General features: G+C 43.5%; 1 protein-coding gene across 4 annotated transcripts in view; it reads right to left on the bottom strand.

The window, feature by feature from the left end:
• ZNF385C (zinc finger protein 385C) overlaps positions 1-20,063 on the bottom strand; it is a 48,851-nt gene extending 28,788 nt beyond the window's left edge. For 2 of the 4 annotated variants that reach the window (XM_051994467.1, XM_051994468.1), the window contains exons 1-2: positions 19,779-20,059; positions 8,766-9,017 (exon numbers count right to left, since the gene is read on the bottom strand). In XM_051994467.1, the coding sequence (XP_051850427.1) occupies positions 8,766-9,015 (250 nt within the window). In that variant the 5' untranslated portion in view covers positions 9,016-9,017; positions 19,779-20,059. Of the gene's footprint in view, positions 1-8,765; positions 9,018-19,778 lie in introns of all 4 variants that reach the window. The other 2 variants (XM_051994465.1, XM_051994464.1) reach the window with 2 other exon arrangements.
• Between the last annotated feature and the right edge of the window lie 2,198 nt (positions 20,064-22,261).

Here is a 22,261-nt window from a genome sequence, read left to right as displayed (position 1 = left end):
CACTTTGTCCCCTGTTCCTAGGCTAGACAGAAGAAATAACTGGAACTTTTGATTTTGTCAGATGATCTGTCTACTTTTTAAATCTTTCTTGGGGCATTTCTCAAGTAGCCCCTTTCATGCCATATTTGCTAGAAGTTTTCCTTCTTAGTTTTTTTTTTTGTTTGTTTGTTTGCTTGAATTTGCATGCCAAATCTGAATGAATGAAGAAGAAAAGTGTTTACTACAGGCTTTCTATGTGCTGAGCATTATGCTAAGAGCTGAGGACATTAACAGAAAAGGCAAGGTGGTTCTTGTTCTCAAGGAGTTCATGCTCTAATTGGGGATGACAACATATAAGAGGAAGTTTAGATGCAGGAAAGATGCAAAGCTTGGCTGTCCTCAGGATGCAGCAGAAGGACTGGTAAGTCTTGTGAGGGTCCTCAGATTAAGTCGGTAAATCAGATGACAATGCTTTGGGTGTATAGGGCTCTCATCTCAGCTCCAACCTCCACATGGCTCTAGTAGCATTTCCTTGCTAAACCCCCTGAAATGTTTTGGAGTCAATGGGCTCCCACAGGGAGTTAAATGGCAGTTGTAAAGAACTAGGATAAGTAATTACCTCCAACGTAGTTGTTGTGACCTCTTTTAAGGTTTTCTTGACCAAGATACTAGAATATTTTGCCATTTCTTTCTCCAGCTGATTTAACAGATGTATGTGTCTGAGGCTGAATTCTAACTCATGCTTTTTAGTTCTAGATCTGGTGCTCTACCTCCTGCACCAGCTCACTGTCCAGTAAGATAATAGTTTGGGACAATGGACTATAAAAATGGCAGCATTTTGAAACATTTTTTCACTTATTCACTCATCCATTCATATTTATCTATATTTAGGACCAAACACAGGCAATCTAAAAATCGACTTGATCTTAGTCTTAAGGACTATGACCATTTTTTTTTCAGAGGCTCTTTGCTGGGTATGATGGTTCATTGCTATATCTAATGAACTATCAGTTTGCCTTTATTAAGAAGAGACTTTCTAGTAACTGCCTTTTATCAGATGGAGGCTGAGCCAGCTAGGCAGGTAGCATTAATAAAATGAAGTCCAGTCTTTGCTATACTAGCAACAGAGTGAAATTCAGTGACCACAAGCCCAGCAGAAATTGTACTAACGTACCAACATGATGCATCCAAGGGATATCAAGACACTATGCCCATCAGAGAGGAAATACTATGATATCACCCCAGGGACATCAACAGTCCCCCAGTATTAGATATGTGAGCTGTTCTAGCCACATGTGGCCCCTCACTGTGTCCTTCCCATTGTGGGTACAGCAATCTGTGGAAGAGATTTTGTACAGAGGTGATATTTTCTATTTTACTTGCTCTGTTGCTAGACTGAGTGTCTTTCATTTTAATTAACATCCCCTTGATGGTTAGTAAAAGTTAAAACATTGGTGGGGGTAGTTTGTGGACTGTAGTTTGGAGTGAGATCTGATTCACAAAGTATCTCAGATTTAGTTTTTCCAGGAGCCCTAAAGGCTTCATCCAAGGCCTTTTAATTATTTCATTAAAAAATGAAAAATTCATTTACTAAAATGTAAGATCATTGGATTATTTATTTTAGAAATTTACCTTTTGGTGTTAGACTGCAAATCAAGTTTCTAGTGAGTGAAACAGTTTCATAGTATGTCAAAAGCTGACTAGAAAACTTGGAAGATGCATGTATATAATATGTTATTCATATTATAACATGTTATAGTGTTATATTATTCAATATTATTTAAACACAATTATTCACTGTTAAGCACATCCCCCTCATTTCCATTACTTTTTGTTTTTTTGCTGAGGCAATTGGGTTTAAGAGGCTTGCCCAGGGTCACACAGCCAGGAAGTGTTAAGTATTTGAGGTCATGTTTGAACTCAGGTCCTCCTGACTTCAGGGCTGGTGCTCCATCCACTATACTACCTACTTAGCTGCCCCCTCATTTCAAACATGAAATGAACCTTTATATACTTAGTGATGAATTCCTTCTACTTAGGCTGAGGGAGCAGATCTTCACCAGTCTCCCTCATCACCAGCCCAGGATATGAGAGGCAAGTGACTCACCCTGGCTCCCTTCTCGTCCGTATTCCACTAGACATTTCCCTCTTTTCTGGCCTTCCTGCCAATACCTGCTTTCTCTTTCCCCTTACGGCTATGTCATCACACATATCCCTATTTCCACCTGTGCAGGAGGGATTTGGAGAACCATCTCCACTCTAAAGCTCAGGGTCATTCTTCCTTTGCTAAAGATCGTGGGTCTGGGCTGACTGTGGGGTTGATATGGATACACATACTTCAGTGATCAGGGAGTCAGCAACTACACTTCTGGTAAGATGGAGGATGATTTCCTGCTATCTACCCTGCTCTTGTGCCCTCTTGTATCTCTCTGCCTCCCCATTACTGCCATCCACTATGTAGCTCTACCTTGATACCTTGTTATTTCTCTCAATTTGAATTCAAATCCCACAAGATCGGGAACTGTCTCACTTTTCTAATTGTCCCTAGAGCAGTTAGCACAGTTTTTGGCACATAAAAAGCATTTTGAAATGTCTTTTCACTCATTCACTTATCCATCCATTCATTCATTCCCTATAATCCATCAACCCTGGCCCAGGAAAAATATTCAAAGCCCCAGAAAGGCTTTTGTTTTGGGGATAGAGGAAAGGTCAGAAGGCAAAAGAGGGAGGGTTAGTAAAGTCATTGATCTTTATTGGAATGAGACTCTTGGTACCTCCCACCCTGAGGGCTCTAGCCATCAGAATGAGGGGCAGTTTGGTGAAAGATTGAGATACATTCCTGGGAATGAAAGAGGCCCCTGTGCAAGAAACAGGTGAGATGGGGGAAGGGAAGGACGTAAGAAGAAGGGAAGAGGGGAAGGTGGTTGGGGAAAATATGCTCATCTAGCTTTGCCCCTATCTCATGCCTCTGGAACATCTCCCTCTGGGAAGACTTGGAAATCCCAGAAGGGATAAAAAGGGGGAGAAAGAGATTCTCTATGTCCAGTCTCCTTTCCCCATTCCCCCTCCTCCCTCCAGTTCTTCTGCCTCTTTGCCAAATCCTCCCACCTTAGTGTTGGATTAGGGAGTGGAATCAACAAGAAGTGCATTATTATCTGTGACTGCTTGTCGGTCTGCATGAACTGGCCCCCCAATAGCCCCAAATTATAGTGACAGCACCATGGAATGGACATAGTCCTTCCCCCACCCACATCCTTGCTCCCTGACAGGAAGCCTAATATAGGGAGAGCCTGCCCCTTCCCGTTCTCAGCCCAGTATACATTCTCTATCCTCCAAATGCAGCAGAGAAGAGAGGAGATCCCCATACAGGCTTATATAATGTGGTCGCTTCCTAGAACTGCCAGGACTGTGACTGTAGCAAAGACAGCATGTAACGGAGAGACAGACAAGAGAAATGCTAGAGACAGACAGAAACTGAGAAAGAAGGAGACAGAGAGAGTAGAGATAAAAGAAGAGAAAAAGAAGAGAGAGAAAGTGTGAGGGAGAAAGGGAAGGAGGAAAAGACAGATAGAGATGGAGACAAAAACCAAAGTCAAGGAGAGGGAAGAAGAAAAGAGAGAGAACAGAAGAAGGAGAGAAGAGGAAAGAGCAAAAAAAAAGTGTGTGAGGGAGAAAGGGAATGAGGAGGAGAAACAGAAAAATTGAAAGAGAAAGAGGAGAGAGATGGAACAAGATAGAAAGGAGAAGAGGAGAGAACGAAGACAGGGAGAAGAATAAAAAGTTTGAGAGGAAGATAGTGAGTCAGAGACACAGAAATGAAGAGAGAGGGAGAAAGAAACAGAGGGGAAAATGATGAAGAAGAGACAGAGAAAGAGAGAGTTGAAAGGCAGAAAGAAAGGCGAGCAAGAGCGAGAGAGCGAGAGAGGGAGAGAGAGAGAGAGAAAGAGAGAGAGAGGGAGAGGAGAAGGGGAGAGAAAAGGGGAGAGAAAAGGGGAGAGAGGGGGAAGGGAAGGAGACAGGGACAGATGGACAGAGAAAAAGAGAGAGACAGAGAGACAGAGACAGAGATAGAAACAGAAAGGAAGAGAGACAGACACAGAGACAGAGACAGAAAATTTGATGATCCATGACACAAATGATTCTTAGCCCTGCTCCAACTTTAAACACAGTGTGTTCTTTCCCTTCCCATAATCCTCTCCTAGTTCACAGCATCATAAATTTACAGCTAGCAGGGACCTCAGAGGTCATCTATGCACTCCTCTCATTTTACAGAGGAGGAAACTGAGACAGACAGACAGATAGACAGGGGTATAGAGCTGGTGTTTGAGGCCAGATCTGAACTCAGGAATATGAGCCTTCCCGGATCACTAAAACTTCCCAAGATGGGGGGGGGAAGCTTGGAAAGCTTAGCTGCATTGCTACTCGCCTTCTGATAGGGAGGCAACGGACTCAGGGTGCAAAATGAGACAAGACACTTTTTGAACATGGTCACTATGGGAGTTTGTTATGCTCGACTAAATAGTCTCAAGAATTTCGTTTTTCCTTTTTAAATGGGAGCCGGGAAAGAATAGTATCTGTTAACTGGGGCAGGAGTCGCTTAATTGCTATGAAGAAACCAATGAGAATGCATTCATGTCCCGATCATGGGCTCCAATCATGCTTTTGGCCCTGGCCATTCTCATCTATACAAGGTTCCAGAAGGAGTATGGGAAGTAGAACTGACCAAATTAGAAGATGATCCCCTTAAGGCAAGAGAAAGTGGCCTACCGAGGAAAGGGCTTCTGAGCCAGGGGGATTGTCAGAGGGGAAGGCAGCCTCTCCCATGTCTTGCTGATAACACACAGCATCAAAGCCCTGAGGGAGTCACAGCGGAGAGGCCTGGGCAGTTTGTGAGCTGGAGGCTGTTACCGGACCTCAAAGATCTCTGCGGCACCTTAACTAAACTGCCCAGAGAGAGCAGTGGCTAAAGGCGAAAAGCATCTGAGCTTCCCTGGGAAAGCTTCGCGGGCCTGCTGTACTCCCTGTCCAGAGGCAAAGCCCGGCCTGGTCGAGTGCGAGACTGGCCCAACCCCGCTGTCCATCTCTCCGAGCGCAGCTGAGCCCCTCCACGTGTGCCCCGCTGCTGCTGTGCTGTGGGTGTGACTCTGCTCCTCCTTCTCCCCAATTCTGGGTGTTGGGGGGAAACCGTTATCCTGCTTTGTAATTGCTTACTTTTATTTCAATTAAATAAATAACTGTTCTTTCCAGGCCGCAGGAAGAGAGGCTTTTGCTAAATAATGGAATCTACCAGAAGATTGTTATGGGGAAGTCAACTGGTGAGAGCTCATGAACTAGGGCTAGGAAGATATCCTTCGGGATGTGTGACTGTTTACCAGTGGTCTGTATTTGGGACACATTATTAAGTTAATCTGCATTATTAAAATTCTAAGTCTAATGAACCACTACATAGAATTCCCAATCCCTCTATTTTTGTCTGCCTGCATTTTGATTTCCTTCACAGGCTAATTGTACACTATTTCAGAGTCCTACTCTTTTTGTACAATAAAATAACTGTTAGGACATGTACTTATTTTGTATTTAATTTATACTTTAACATATTTAACATGTATTGGTCAACTTGCCATTTGGGGGAAGGGGTGGGGGGAAGGAGGGGAAAAGCTGGAACAAAAGGTTTGGCAATTATCAATGCTGAAAAATTATCCATGCATATATCTTGTAAATTAAAAGCTATAATTTAAATAAATAAATAAATTCTAAGTCTAGAAATCAACAAAATAATATACCAAGTCTTAATCTGTAGTATTTGCCAAACTCTCTCCAGAGACCATTTAAATTGGTTCCTGAAATACATCCACAGGGTTACCTCTAAAATCCTGAAATTAATAGCAGCCATCCATGTAGCAGCCAATACCAATGTGGATTGGGTACGTGATCCCCAAAGATGTGTTTCATAAAAATTAAACATTAATAGATATCATTTATAACATGCTTTGAGGTTTGTAAAGTACTTTGTATCTATTATCTTACACACACATATGTATACATATTATATCCTTTCTATAGCCTGCTTGGGAGTGGTGGTGGGGGATAAAAGAGGGGAAAAAGAATAATATAAAAAAGGTACACAGCAGAGAGCAAAAGAATAATTTACAAAGAAGTAAAGAGAAGATGGGCACTCATGAATATGATTTCTTATAAATATATATATATATTTCCTGAACTGGTAATTTGTTTTTTAATAAAATAAATTAATTAAAAAATATTGAAAACAATCTTGACATGTAATTGGAAAAATAAAATGCTATTGAAAAATTTTTAAAAGAAACATACATTGAAGTATACTTTCTTGCACTTTATATTATCTTTTTATTATTTTAGGTTTGTTTTTAGCAATATGGCTGATATGAAAATGTCTTATAAGATTTCACATGTGTTATTGATATCAAATTGCTTTTTCATTAGAGAGGTGAATGAAAGGAGACAATTTAGAACGTGAAATTTTAAAAAATGATGTTAAAAATAAATCAACAAAGTTTAAAGAAATAAGATATATACATTGTGGAAATTATAGAAGCAAAATGCCATTTTTCCTTGATTCCTAGAAGGACTAGAAAGTCTGCAAAAGAGCCTCCCCTACAGGTTTCTTGTTCTTGTTTTTCTATTTCATTCTCATTTACCCATCAACCAAAATTAAGTTCAAAAACTCACTTATCCATTCTCTCAATTAAAAAGTATCACACAGCCAAGAGCATAACTTTTCATTATGTCTTCCCCTTCTTGACCCCAGTCTTTCCTGTCAAACTTCTGGAAAATCACTCGAACCAGAGAAATCCAGAAATCTCATCTGAAATTCTAGCATCAAGAGAATGTGCACCTCAGATAGCAAATGTCTCTCAACCCCATGACATAAAAAGATACAATAGTGGGGACCTAAGACAGACTGATATATCGTTAGTAGATAGGTGAATTAGTTCAGTCATTCTGGAAAAAAAATTGGATATATTCTTTGACTCAATGATACTGCAACTAAGTATGGACCCCTAGGAGGTCACGGTCTGAAGGAAAGATCTTATACATAGGAAAAAAATATTTATGGTAGTATTTTTTGTAGTAGCAAAGGACTAGAATGAAAGTGGTTGCCCATCAATTGGAGAAAGGCCAGACAAATTGTGGTGTATGAATATGATGGAATATTGTGTTACCGTGAGAAATTATGAACACAAATAATTCAGAAAAACTTTTAAAGACTTGTATCAACTTATGAGAAATGAAATATATAAAACCAGAAGAATAAATCTGGATGAGGACCACAATAATGCAAAGGACAACATTCAGAACTCTAATCTCTGAAGTGAAACCCATCATGATTTCAGAGGATTTAATGATGAAATCTGTTTGTCACGTCTCATCAGAGAGGTGGCAACCTATAGGGACAGAACGAGGCAGACATTTTCAGACATGAACAATGTGTTGTTGAAATTTGTTTTCTTAGGACCCCCATGTGCAAAAATGTTTGTAGCGGCCATTTTTATAGTGACAAGGAACTGGAAACTGAGTGGATGCCCATCAGCTAGAGAATGGCTGAATAAATTATGGAATATGAATGTTATGGAATATTATTGTTCAATAAGAAATGACCAGTAGTATGATTTCAGAAAGGCCTGGAAAGACTTACATGAACTGATGCTGAGTGAAGTGAGCAGAACCAGGAGATTGTTGTACACAGCAACAGCAAAATTATGTGATAATCAACTGTGATGGACTTGGCTCTTTTCAATAATGAGGTGATTCAAGGTAATTCCAATAGTTTTGGGATAGAGAAAGTCATCCACATCCAGAAAGAGAACTATGGGGACTGAGTGTGGATCAAAGCAGAGTATTTTCATCTTTGTTATTGTTTGTTTGCTTGATTTTTTTTCTTTTGATCTGATTTCTTTGCATAGCGTGAAGAATATGGAAATATTTTGCACATGTTTAATCCAGCTCCCCTCCTTGGGGAGGGGAGAGAAGGGGAAAAATTTAGAACACAAAGTTTTGCAAAGATGACAGTTAAAAACTATCTTTGCATATATTTAGAAAAATAAAATGCTATTAAAAATAAATAAATACAGAAATAGAAGAGGGAAAAAAAGATATTTGTTTTCTTGACCACACTTATTTGTCACAAGGTGGGGTGGCCTCTGTGCAACAAGAGAACTGTTCGGTTCTGCAAACATATATTGTATCTAGGATATATAGCAATATATCTAACATATATAGGACTGCTTGCCATTTAGGGGAGGGGGTGGAGAGAGGGAGGGGAAAAATCGGAACAGAAACAAGTGCAAGGGATAATGTTGTAAAAAAAATTACCCTGGCATGGATTCTGTCAATATAAAGTAATTATTAAATAAAAATAAAAAATAAAGCAGTGTTCATCAAAAAAACAACAACAACAAAAAAAAAAAAAACAAGGTGGGGTGGCTACTAGAGAGAGAAGTAGACTGGGGTGGGGAGGAGTTTTGGGGAAGTGACAATGATTTTAAAAAAAGAAAAGAGCATCAATAAAACATTTTAAAAGAAAAAAAGAGAGGGCTTCAGGGTAAGACTCCCTAAAGGGCCATCTTGGCCCTCAGACATTTTCCAAGGGGGACACCAGATTCAGGGGCTCACACATAGAGAAGGCCCTGGACTCAGACAAAGAGTGACATTCCCTGGGTGGACTTCCAGCAGGAGACAGGACCCCACAGAAGGCCCACCACAGGGAGCCCCCACAGACAGGATTCCAGAAGTCTCTGAAGGCTTACCTGGCCCTGAGGGGGTCTTGCCCGAGCTGAGTTGCCGCAGACGTCTCTGGTGAGCGCGGCCCCCACAATGCACCTGGGCCTGGGCCGCAGAGTTGAGCTGAATGTTGCAGACATCACAGAGTGTGTATGACGGTCGCTTCCTCTCCCGCTTGGGCCGAGAGGGCTCTGGGGGCTGGGGAAGACATTCGGAGCCCCCGGAAGCAGGAAGGCCCTTCTCCCCCGGAGGGGCTGGGCTGAGCGGCCGCTTCATACCTGAAGGGAGGGGGGGGAAGACAGAGAAATGACGGGAGAGCTCCAGGATCATGGTGGGGGCTGGCTGGAGATTTTCCAAACCCAAACTGGATATTCTCTCCCATCAACGTAAGCATCAGTCTCCCTAAAATGCCAGGGTGGGAGAGCCAAAGGATCTAGGCTCGAATTCTGCCTCTGAGGCTTAATACCAGTGTGACCTTGGGCATTCAGTTTTCTTATCTGTCAAATGAAGGCACCTGACTATTTTCCCACTCCTAACCCTCCAGCCCTTCCCCTTCTGTAAAGAATGAATATTCAGAAAGGTGGCCCATAAATGTGGAGAGCGGGATAAAGGCAAGAAGTGGCTTTGCACCTCAGTCTCTTCCTGATCGCAAGTACCCACACCTGTCCTCCCCCAGTGCGGCTCCTGAGCCGGGGGGATGGGGCACTTCCTGGGAGCTGGAACAGTTGCGGGCCCCTTGCTCCTTCCCCTCCCCACTGCCTCTGGGAGGCCCATCACCAAGCCTGACAGTGCCTACCCCCCAGCCCCCTCCAGCCAGGGGGGCTTCCTCCGGCAGGACCAAGAGTTGTCTCCCACTGGGGTCCCTCATCACTATTCCCCATGCCAGCCCACCAAGCACCTCTCAATGCGGGCCTCTCCAAACCTGCTTTCAAGCCAGATCTCCTCACTACTGAGCTACAGAATTTGGACTATATTCATTTAAACTAGTTTCTACTTTTCTCTCTGTATCTGTCTGTCTCTGTTTGTCTCCCTCTCTATTTCTCTGTCTCTCTCCTCTCCTTCTCTGTCTTTATTTGCTCCATCTGTTTCTGTTTCTCTCCCTTTCTTTCCTCACTGTTTTTATGAATTTGCTTTGTTTTTGATTCTCTGTCTCTGTTTCTTTATCTCTGTTTTTGTCTCTCTCCCTTTCTCTCTTCTCTTTTTTATTTGCTATTTCTGTTTCCCTGTCTCGCTGTTTCTTTCTCTTCATCTCTCTCTCTTTGTCTCTGTCTCTCTGTGCTCCAGCACAGTCTGTCTCTCTATGTGTATGTTTCTCTATTTCTGTCTCTCTGTCTCTTTTTCTATTGGTTTTTCTGTTTCTGTCTCTTTCTCTCTCTTCTCTCTTTGTCTCTGTCTCTCTGCTTGTCTGTCTCTGTCTCTATGTGATTCTCTATTTCTGTCACTCTCCCTCTTTCTCTGTCTCTTTTTCTATTTTTTTTTCTGTTTCTTTCTCTTTCTGTCTGTTTTGTCTGTCTCTCCTCAAAAAGATCACAGGTTTTGCAACTAAGAAAGGACATCAGAGATCATTTTAGGAGACTGCCCTTGTTAGTTTAATAAACCTAGGGAATCCTTCTCAGAACATTATTTTTAAAAGCATAAAATACAACATATACAATCACAAAGGAAACCAATTACATGGAAATTCAGGGATGAAAATATTTTTAAAGTCCATCTATGACTAGATTTAAGGTCAAGAATTTAATCCAATTTAATCTTTTAGTTCAAACTCTTGATTTTGTAGAAGAAAGAATTCCCTTGCCTAAGGTTATTTGGGTAATATTTGTGGTAGAACATGAACCCAGGTCCCCGACCCTACAGTCAACACTCTTTTCCCTCCACCAAACTGTCATCTGGGCCAGCCTGTGCTTCTTGCTCATGAAGGAACAATGTCCTCTCTCTCCCATCAGACTAGGACCTCCTAGAAGAAGGCAGACTATGGCTCCCTCTATCAGACTAAGTACTATTTAAGGACATATAAGGATATTTAAGGATAAAAGGGACAGATCCAGACTGCCATTATGCTCCTGCCAGCTGTGTACAAACATTCTTTAGTTCCAAAAACCTAGAAAGATGGACTGAGTAAGACTGTCCATAGATGGAACGTTAACCAGATTAAATTACAGGGCAATGATCTACCTAAATTTTCTCTCTAAAACATCTCTAAATCATCAGACCCCATACTAATGGATAGTTTCTGAGATCCCTTCCATTTCTGACAATTTTTGAAACTATTGTGTGTGTGTGTGTGTGTGTGTGTGTGTGTGTGTGTTGGCAAGGAACTGGAAATTGACAGGATCTCCATCAATTTGGGAATGGCTGAATAAGTTATAGTGCATGAATATAATGGAATATTATTGTTCTTTAAAAAATGATCAGCAGGCTGATTTCAGAAAAGTATGGAGAAATCTTACATGAACTGATACTGAGTGAAGTGAGCAGAACCAAGAGAACATTGTACACAGTAACAGCAAGATTATATGATGATCCCAACTAGCTCTTATCAGCAATACAACTGATACAGCAGTAGCAACAATGTCTTGATCAAGACAATTCCAATCAACTTGGGATGGGAAATGCCATGTGCATCCAGAGAAAGAACTATGGAGCCTGAATGTAAATTGAAGAACACTATTTTCACTTTTTTTGGTTTGTTTTTGCTTTCTTGTTCTTTTCCCTTTTGTTCTGATTTTTCTTTCATAACATGATTCATATGGAAATGTTTAAAATAATTGTACATGTATAAGACTGCTTGCTACCTTGGAGAGGAGGGAGGTAAGGAAGGAGGGAAAAATTTGGAACAAAAAACCTTTCAAAATAAATGTTGAAAATCTTCTTTATATGTAATTAGAAAAATAAAATATTATCAAGGAAAAAAGTGAGCTATAAACTTTTGGTTTAAGTGGTTAGGAAATCCTAGTTATTGCTAGGACTATTACCCCCTTCCAGTGTTGTTCTGAAGAAAACACCATGTAATATTTAAAATGAGAAATAAATGTGATTATTAATAAAATATGCAATAATCAAACATTTTAAAAAAGAAATGCTTCAGGATTAATGATAAAAAAGAAAAGAAACATGTGCTTCCATGTCATTTTGTGCTACTAATTCCCTTATCTTCATATGTAATGAGAGAAAGGGGGAAATCCAAATTATCTGAATGTCACCTTAAGTCTCTGCCATAATTCATTGATTATAGATGAATATGGATTATTTAGGAGAGTCAGCACCCCAGGATGGCCTCCAGGTGGCAGAGCAAACCAACTAGCAACTATGTCTTAGATTTAGGGAACTAGGGGAGGCAGGAGATAGTCTGGAAGGGCAGCTCACCACTGCAGGCATGGCGGCCCGAGGGAAGGATGGCCAGGGACTCCGGTCTCTTGATTCTTCTTTCCTTACAGAGATAGCAAGATTCACTTTCCAAGGCCCTGTTCTCTTGGGGGCAGGCAGTGTGGGGGTGTTGCTGAGGGCCTGCTCTCTTTGTGACTTCTGCTTCTGAGCTCTCCCCCCCACAACCTGGGAATGGAACACTGATGGGAAGCTCAGCCCCTAGCCCACCCATCCATCCCCCTGTCTCCGCAATGTGGTCCCACCCAAGCTCGGTGTTAGCTGGGAGGAGAGAAGGAGTGTTAAAGGCTATCACAGGTGCCAGGGGTAAGGGGGAGGAGGTGACACGGGGGACCGCTGTGCTGTGAGGGATCCCAGGCCTTTCCCAGATGCCCTGGAATGACTGAGCCCAGAGCTCAGTGCGCTTGGAAAATGCCTCCCAGGGAGAGATATTCTGGACATCTCATTGCTCTTTAAAAGGGGTGAGGGGAGGGGGAAGCAGACAAGCATCTGCCACGAAGCTGATTAAACCACCCTGAAACTACAGCCTCTCTGCTTACCAGGCCGGCCCAGAGGAATTCTTTGACTAACTGTGTTCTGGCCTAAGCTCCACGCTTCCCAAAGGCCAGCTTCTACCTTCTCTGTGGCCCCTGTGACTCTCCACCCCAAATACACACATGTACTCTCATTCTCTCTCTCCCTCCTTCCCTCTCTCTCCTCTCCTTTCCTCTCTTCTCCTCCCCTCCTCTCCCCTCCCTTCTCCTCCCCTCTTTTCTTTTCCTCCTCTCTCTCTCTTTCTGTTTTCTCTCTCTCTCTCTCTCTCTCTCTCTGTTCTCTGTCTCTGTCTGTCTCTGTCTCTGTGTCTTTGTCTCTGTCTCTCTCTTTCTTCCCCGCCTCCCCCATCTCCAGACCCTGGCCCAGCTAAATCTTTTCTCTCTCTGCCTTTGCCCATTTCTGGGAGTCATTTTTGTCTTCTACAATGGAGACAGGGACATAGTCACACTCCTTTGCTAGGGAGGCTACACACTTGAGACCTGCTGGGATTCTCTCTTCCCTCTGCCCTGCCCACACACAGAGAACTAGTACACTGTATTTCTCCACATATTTCCTTGCTCCATCTGACAGAAGAGAAAAGATGGTTTCTCTATTTCTCTTATGGAAGGAATTGAAACGCTAACAGAAGTAATAGTGATTAAACAGCAGGCTTGAAGATCTGGAAGGAACCTCAAAGCCCAACTAGTTCAAACTCCTCATTTTAGAAATAAGAAATGCAACAATGCATTGATTCAAGGCAATTCTTATAAACTTGGGATGGAAAGTCATCTGCATTCAGAGAGAGAGAGCTGTGGAGGCTGAATGTATTTTCAACTTTTTTTCCTATTGTTTGTGTGTTTTTTCTTTCTCATGTTTTTTTTTTCCCTTTTTGATCTGATTTTTCTTGTACAGCATGATGAATATAGAAATATGACTAAAAGAACTGCACATGTTTTATCTATATCAAGTTGCTTGCTATTAGGAAGAAGGAAGGAGGGTAGAAAGGGAGAAAAATTTGGAACACAAGATTTTGCAAAGGTGGATGTTGAAAATCTTTGCATATATTTGGGAAAATAAAATACTATTTTTTAAAAAATGAAGAAATGGAGGCAATGTCTTTCCCAAGGTCACATGAGTAATAAACATCAGAAGTAGGATTTGAATTAGTACAAGAACTGCCTTCCTTACAGGAAGTTCAAGCATGAACTTGATGGTGACAATACTATAGAGTAGGAGCCCTGAGGAAAGTTAGAGTGTCTACCAAGGTGTGTATCCTGAGCTGAGAGTCAAGAGACAGCACTGCTAGAAAGAAGATGTGTGATACTAAACAAGTGATTTCTTTGTCGCTCAGCTTCCTCGTCTTTAAAACAAGGAAGTCCAGACTGTCTCCAGAGTCTCTTTCAGCCCTCATGTTCTGGGCTTCCATGATTTGGCAGGTACAGTGGGAAGAGCATTAGTTTTAGAATCAGATTAGGGTTCAAATTCCACTTCAGAGGCTCATTCCTTGAGTGATCTTGGGCAAATTACCTCCTTGGATCTCAGTTTCCTCCTCTGTAAAATGAGAACATTAAATGAGAATTAGAGCTAGATGGCTCAGTGGATAGAGCAGGGCCTGAAGTTAGGAAAATCTGAGTTCAAATTCAGCCTCAGACATTTACTAGTTATGTGACTCTGGACAAGTCACTTAACCCAATTGCCTCAATTTCCTCATCTATTAAAAAAAAAAAAACTGGAGAAGGAAATGGCAAATCACTCCAGCGACTTTGCCAAGAAAACCTCAAATGAAGAGTCAGTCAGAACTGAAAAATGGCAACAATCCCTTTCACTTCTAAATCTATATTTCTCTTCATGTATAAGATGAGAATTATAGCCAAGATGATCTCTGAAGACTTTTCTAATTCCGGAGTTATCATCCCAATGACTCCAGATGTGTGTGTGAGAGGGAAGGAATAGGAATAAAGCCATTCTCTCCAGACAAAATTATAGAAATAAGAAATGCAATATACATAGCAATTTTTTGCTATAGAGTCCAGTGTTGGAAATATGGGAAGAAATACTGATCATAAGGCCCAGCCATGGCATTTCTAATTTCTATAGTTTTGTCTAGTACCAGCTTTACATCCCTTATGTCCCTGAAGGACCTGGATCTGGATTCAAGTCCTAACTCATACTGACAACACAGTGCGTCCTTCATAAAAGCTTATGAACTGACTGTTGGGTGAGTAATCCCAAGCAAATCATTTAAACTTCTCCCCACTCCAGGCAACTAAGACTAAGGAGAAAAGCATTGCCCCTCATTGAAAGAGAGAGGTAAATTCCCTCCCCATACCAGTGAAACCACAGTTTTGATCCTATTGCATACTATGTACAATTCCTGCTTTAGCCCCGCCCTGTGCCTCAGTTTCCCCACTTTTTAAAACTGAAGAAGGTTAATTCATTTCTCACTGGTTGATTTCCCCACTTCAAGTCTCTTCCTACTCCAACCCATTCCTCACTCAGCTGCCAAGGTGATTTTGGTCTGCTAAAGCTCAGGTCTGGCCCTTATCACCCCCATATTCAATACAATCCTGTGACCTCAAGGACCAAATGTAAAATCCTGTTTGGCTTTTTGCCTGGCCCCTCCATACTTTTCTAGTCTTTTTACATTCTTCCCTTTGCCCTCTGTAATCCAGATCTTAGAACACTGACATCTTAGAACAAGACATCCCAACTCCTGACTCAGCTTTTCACTGGCTATTCTCCATTCTAGGAATTGTCTCCTAATTGACCAGACTTCCACTGAGTTAGCAAGAAGCCCTTTCCTAGCCCTCCTTAATCTCTGTGCCTTCCGTCTAAGACCCCCCACCCAGTTTGTCCTGTCTATATCTTGTTTGTACGCTTGTCTGCATGTTGTCTCTCCCATTGGACCCCCTTGTTCAAGAAGTGGGGGAAGCATTTATTAAGTACCCACTGTGTGCTTAGGACATATTTTTAGAGCTGCACATAGTAGGTGCTCAGCACTATGCTAAGCAGGACTCTAAAAATGTAATTTCTTTTTCTTATAATACACCTAGGAAGTAGTTGTTATTTTCCTCATTTTATAGTTGAGGAAACTGAGGCAGACAGAATTTAAGTGACTCGCTCAGTGTCTGAGAGAAATTTAAAGTCAAATCTTTCTGATTCCAGGTCCAGCACATTATCTGTCATGCCAGCCAGCTGTCTGAAAGCAGGGACTCTCATTGGCTTTTCTCTGTATCTTCAGCATTTAGCACAATGCCTGGCACATAGTAGGCATCTAGTAAATACTGGAAGACTTCCTCACAAGGCAATGTGGTATCTGCCAGGGCAACTTAGTCTCGTTGCCCTTTCCCCGAGAGGGGTATATTGGGGGTAGCAGGTGTGAAGTGAGCTCCTGGTCACTGTCCCTGGAATCATTGCTCATAGATTTAAAGTTGGAAGGGACCTAAGAGACAAATAAGACGAAGAAACAGCAGCTGACATTTATATAGTGCCTTTCAGCTTTACAAAGTGTTTTTCAAACATTATCTTGTTTGAGCTTCATTACAACCTTTTGAGATGGGTGCTATAATCCACATTTTATAGATGAGAAATTGAGGCTCAGAATGATCAAAAGGGATTTGGCCAGGATCGCTCAGCTGGAGACAAAGCTGGGGTTCAAATCCAGGTCTTTCCCAACTTCAGTTCTGGCATCCTATACTATGAAATCATTCCCCCATTAAAACGTAAGCTCTCTAAGGGTCGGAGCAGACCTTCCTTCTGCTTGTATTTGTATTCCTAGTGCTTAGTAAATGCTTATTGCCTGGTGGACTGTGATCCCTTCAAGATTATTTAGCCCATTCCTCTAATTTTGCCCCAACCCAAATTACCTTCATCTTCTAAAGTTGGAAGGGACTTCCCAAGCTGTCTCTCACCCTACAAACGAACGAGAATCCCCCGACATCAGAGTCTGACAAATCTAGCAGACCCATCGGGAGGCAATGTGGATGTAGTTAAAGAGCACTGGATTTGGAGATAGCTAATCTGGATTTGAATACTGGCTCTGCTAGGGAAAGGATCAGATTTAGTGGCTTGTCCAAGGTCACACAAGCAATAAATGGAGGAGGTGGAATTGAATCTCAGGTCATTTAACAACAAATTTACTGCTCTTTTAACTACAGAATCTTTGTTAAAGAGCTATCTGCAGAGGTAGGGATGTTGGATGGGGGGTCCATGTCCTTCTTCCCTAAACTAAAGCCTGTTGGGGAAGCTATGAACTGGGGGATCCAGATTTAGCGCCCGGACAGTTAAATTGGAAAGGGGGATGTCAGTCCCTCTTACTCTCTTTAACTCTGAAGGATAGTTTCCTAGTCCTTGGCAAAGCATGAAGGGCTGTCTCACTAAACCCTTAATGAGCCCAATTAACCACCTGGCATGTCCCACTGAGAGGTGCCCTTTTTGGAGTGCACATGCTCCCAGAGATGTTCCATCAAAGGAAAGTATTACAGCTCCATGGAAAGGGTCTAAATGTGTTTCCTGGAGTCAAACTCATAGATCTTAGACCTCCAAGAGCTCTTCTAGCCCAGCTCCTTCAATTTATAGGCACAGACACTGAGGTTCAGACTGGGGAAGTGATCTGATGGAGGCCACAGAGGCAGAACTGGGTCCCTGATATCCTCGTCCAATCATGTGGTTCTTTTGTTCAATGAAGAGATGTTTGGACCCCACTTTTCCATCTTAATACCCTTTGTTGTCCAAGCATTGAGGCTCACAACACTCCAAGGAGAAGGTCAACCAGAGATTATAGAATTGGGAAATATTTAACAAAATAAATTAAAATGGAATGGAACATAGATAATGTTAATATATGGTTTTACATATGGTTCAGTAGCCATATTGAATGCCGAGTTTGATACTATTGCTCCAGATCACTTCCTGGGTCATCTTGGTAGGAAGTGAGAGTGGTAAGAGCCTGCATTTCAACCTGACTCTTTCCCTTGTTTTTCCTTCTTCCACATACACTCTGGAGCCAGCATTTCAACTCCAGAAAAGATTGGCAACTGTGCCCCTTTCTCAGGAACAAGCCTAAGGGGAACTTTCTGGGGAGCTGAGTTCCTCTTCCTCTGCCAGGTTGCCTGCCCAGATCTTCAACAGAAAGGGGCAAGGAGGTGCCCTCTCCACGTGGGCATAACCTTCCCTGGCACCTTGGAGAGGCTGAGTTGTCCTAGTACCTAGCCCATCCCCCTCTCAAGATGAGTCACCCCCAGAATATCCAACAACAAACTCTCCTCCTCTCCTTTCCCTCCCTCCCTCCCTCTCTCCTCTTCCCCTTCCTGCTCTGAGCCATGACAACTTCTCTCCCCTAAATACAAGGAAAAGATGGGATTCATCAGGAAGAATTCAGCTGAGAGATACTCACCCTCCCCTTCCATACCAGGGCACCAGGGAGCCCAGGTCATTCAGGGTGACGTTGGAAAACATTACAGAGAGCCTCAGAGAGTGGTTAGGGGCTAAGCTAAATTAAGGGAGGAAATTTAAAGTCAGGCGTCCTGTTTTCTCCAAGTCCAGAGGACTCGAGTCTGGGCAGACTGCGGCCTCGAGTGGCGGGGGCCAGGAAGCTCTGTCAGCCTGCCCATGCAAAGTGATGACAGTGGAAACGGAGCTGCCCACCTTCCTGGCTAAGGTACTTAGGGAACAAGCAAGACAGCCACCCAACTGTCGGCTTCAAGGTGGTGAATGTTGTCACTTCAGCACCAAGAGCAGACCTAGAAAGATGGGTCTGGGTGGGGAGCAAGTGAGAGAGAAGTCCCAGGTGGTTTCAGACACTAATACATCAGCCCACGGCAAACTGTTTATCTTTAGGCATCACATACTCACACATAGATTTTCAGAGCGGGAAGGAGATCAAACCCTTCATTCTACAGATGAGGAAACAGCCCAGAACGAGAAAAAGATTTTCCCATCGCAGGCCATCTTTCTAGCCCTCCTTGGACATATCTGACATTTCCCTCTGCCTCAAGGCCCGGCCCCACATGAACAGGGATACCCATACGCATCCCTTTTTCACTGCCTCCCTCTCCCTGGGCCCTCAGTGGAAGCAAAGGATGCTTTATACAAAGACCTCCTGAGAGACCTAGACAGATGGAAATCAGCTCTCCTTCCTCAGCCTTCTTTTCCCTGGCTCCTCCAGCTCCTCGGACCTTCCCCAGCTTTCCCTCGGAGGCAAGAGGGATAACAGAGAAGCAAGAACATCTAAAGGAAAGGAGCAGCTTTCCTTAGCAGGGCATTGTTCCAAGGCACCATTTCTGAGGCTACTCATCCGCACATAAATCCCCCCGAGGAGAGAGGATGTGAGGAAAGGGACTGACAGAAAAGGGGGCGGGAGGGGGGAGGGGAATGTGCCCATTTGCAGTGACTAAATTCAAAGAGGCAACGCAGAATGTGGAAATAATGGGAGACTTGGTAGTCAGAGGCCTGGATTCAAATCCTGACTCTTATGTTTAAGTCATCTACCACCCAGGGTTGTTGTGAGGAAAGTGTTATAGAAACGGGAGTTAAGTGGGTCCCTTCCTTTCCCATCAGACTGTAACTGTGGTTATCTGAGCTTACAGTCCGCAGGTACGTTTTTAATTGGCCAGATCTCTTTGCTTCTCCTCTATTTCATCTGTACTATTTGGTATCATCCCTTAAGGGTAGACAAAGGTAGGGTAGTGAAGTAGGTTATTTGGTCCATCCTCCTGCCTCTACTGAAGATACATCCTCTCCCAAGTCTAAACAGAAGTGTGTATATATGTGTGTGGGGGGGTAGTTTAAAACACAATCTCTAAGCCCCACCCCCCAAACAGGGGCAGATCCGCCACCTCTCCCTCTGTCCCCTTCCGGTATCTCTCCATTCCTGGAGGCACGGGCAGCAGGGTCGCAGTCCAAAGAAAATTCTTGTCTCCTTGTCTCCGAGCTGACTCCGGCTCAAAGAGGGAGGATTCCCCGCCTACCTGCTGTACTTTCTCTGTGGTCCCTTTCCCCCTCTTCCCCCAACCCCTCTCTTTGCTCTGTCACCAGCTGCTTTCTCCAATCCCAAGTCCCCGCTCCTCAGCCTGGCCCCCCGGCCAGTCTGGGGCGCAGCCCCCGAGCCCCCATCCTCCTGGGCTCCAAAGCCTTGCACTCACCTGGAAGTTCCCGGGAGCCCCGGGGGACGTCCCGGAGCCCTGAAGCACCAGGGCCCGGGGTCCCAGAGGCCACGTTTCGGTAGCCTCCCTCCCGCCCGCTCTCCTGGCCCCTGACCCGGCCCGCTCTTCCTCCGGGGGCTTCAGAGGCTCAGCGTCCCCGCGGGCGGGCTTTGAATGTTCCCGTCCCCAGCCGGCAAAGCTGCGGGGCCGGCCCCTGCCGGAACCCTGCCCTGCCCCGTCCTCCCCTCTCGGGGCGTCACGGCAAAGCGAACAGGTGCCAAAGGGTCCCGAGACCCGCCTTCGCCCCCCGCCGCGAGCGGCCAGGGCTGTTCAGGGGGCTGGGCTGGGGGACAGAAAGTGCCGGAGGGACCGGGCTCGAGCCCCGCCCCCGGTGGGCGGGGACAGCCGGGGACTTGGGAGTTCGGACAGGCCGGGAGCGGCAGAGAGCGCTCAAATCCTCCTCCTGGGCTAAGGGAGCCCGGGGCAGGTGCTGCCTTTTAAAAGGGAGGGGGGGGGCGCTCCGTCTGCGGCGGGGAGACCCAGGCAAGCTGGTCGGGGGACAGCTGAAGGACTGGGGCAGGCGGCGGTAACCCGCCTGTTAAACTCGCCTCCATTTTCAATTGCGTTCAACAAGCGTGTATCAAGGGCTTCCTTAGCCCGCGCCGGGCACTGCGTCAGGGCCGGAGCATAAGAAGGAGACGGCGGCAACATTTGCTCTCACTCGGCGTTTAACGGACCGCGAGCCTTTCCTGGGCTCCGAGCACAAAGTGCCGAGGACACAACCAAAGCAAACTCATCTACTGCCCGAGAGAGCTCGGTGGGAACCGCGGCCGGTCACCACGCGCACTCGCACGCCCGTGCTGTTCCTGGCATTTTGTTTCATTTACTTAACTTTCTTATTCTAATTTCTCTTGTGCAAGAGAGAATTGTACAAATAAGTTTATACATAAAAAACAAAAGGCAAACGGACGGCCCTCGAAGAACTTCCTGTCTAATGTGATAATAATTATAATATTATATTATATTCTACAGAAATAAGTAGAACAAAAGACAGATTGTCATGGAGGCTGACTGGAGAATGTCTTCCCCTCCCCATCTAGCTCAGTACTCTCCAAAACTTACCAGGAACTTCAGAGGCCGTTATGTCCGTGTCTCTGCCTCCAACCCTCTCCTAGTCCTTCAGTCTGGCTTCGACTGAAATTACATGCATGGCACAAAATAGTACCATGCTATGAGAAACACTGAGCATGGAAAGATATGGAAATATATAGAAAATGTATAGAATATAGTAAAGCGTGGAAAGACAGGAACTGATACAAAATAAAGTTAGCGCTCAGGATAATAATATATACGACTACAACAATGTAAATGGTAAGAACAGTAAAAATAAATGTTGCTGAATTATAAAGAATAAGCATACCTCCCCAGAAGAGGTAAAAATCCTCCACAAAATATTTTTCATCAGAGGGAGAAGGGGAAGGTTAGTGTGGAACATTGTGTCTATTTTCAGATTTGATGTCTTGATGGGTTTTGCTGGGGTTTTTTTCCATTAAAAAATTCTTATAAAGGATGCCTCTCTGGGAAAGAGGAAGGGGAAATATGGAAAATGTAAAAACAAAAGATATCAAAAATTTGGGGGAAAAAAGTGATACAAGGGAGGTTGTAAAGGAAAGAGTCAAAGTGTTCTAAAAATGCATTATTGAGTTGTGACAAATAAGAGAAAGTTACATGGAGGAATGGGTCCATGAATGAGGAACAGAAGCAAGTAGAAGTTTTAACGAGGTAGAGGTGAAGGGAGAGAGATTGAGTAAGGAATTATAAAGTCCACTAACTATATTTAGAATTAAATTGAGAGAAGAAGAAGGGAAGAGAAAGGGTTGAAGGTGATACCAAGGTTTCAACTTGGAGGAATGGCATGCAGATTATCAATAAAAACAGGAAAACTGGAAAGAAGGAGGGAGATTTTTTGAGGAGAAAGGGATGAAACCAGCTTTGGACATGCTGAGTTTTTGATATCTAAAAGCCATCTCAATGAAGAGACCCATGAGGCAATTGTAAATTTAGGGCTAGAGGAGAGTGTAGGATTGAATTATAGGTTTGGGGGTCTACTATACAGAAGTAATTATTGAAGCCAAAAGTGTATAAACTGAAAGTAGAATTCAAAAAGTTCAAGAGGGACAAGGATAGAATTTGGGGGAGTACTCACACTTAAGGGGTAAGAGTATAATGATGAATTAGTGAAGAGCCTCATTAAGAACCAGTTAGGAAGTAAGATAGAAAATATTTATTGAACACCTACTATGTGTCAGGCACTGTAATTAGAATTTTACAAATATAATCTCATTTGATACAACCCTAGGAGGTAGTTGCTATTATTATCTCCATGTTAAAATTGAGGAAATTGAGGGAGACAGAGATTAAGTGACTTTCCCATGTCATACAATGAGGGAATGTTTAAGGGAAGATTTAAACTCAGTTTTTGT

The sequence above is a fragment of the Antechinus flavipes genome, chromosome 4 (assembly GCF_016432865.1).
Source record: "Antechinus flavipes isolate AdamAnt ecotype Samford, QLD, Australia chromosome 4, AdamAnt_v2, whole genome shotgun sequence".
NCBI classification, from domain to species: Eukaryota; Metazoa; Chordata; class Mammalia; order Dasyuromorphia; family Dasyuridae; genus Antechinus; species Antechinus flavipes.
This window is presented reverse-complemented; position numbering and strand designations above follow the sequence as displayed.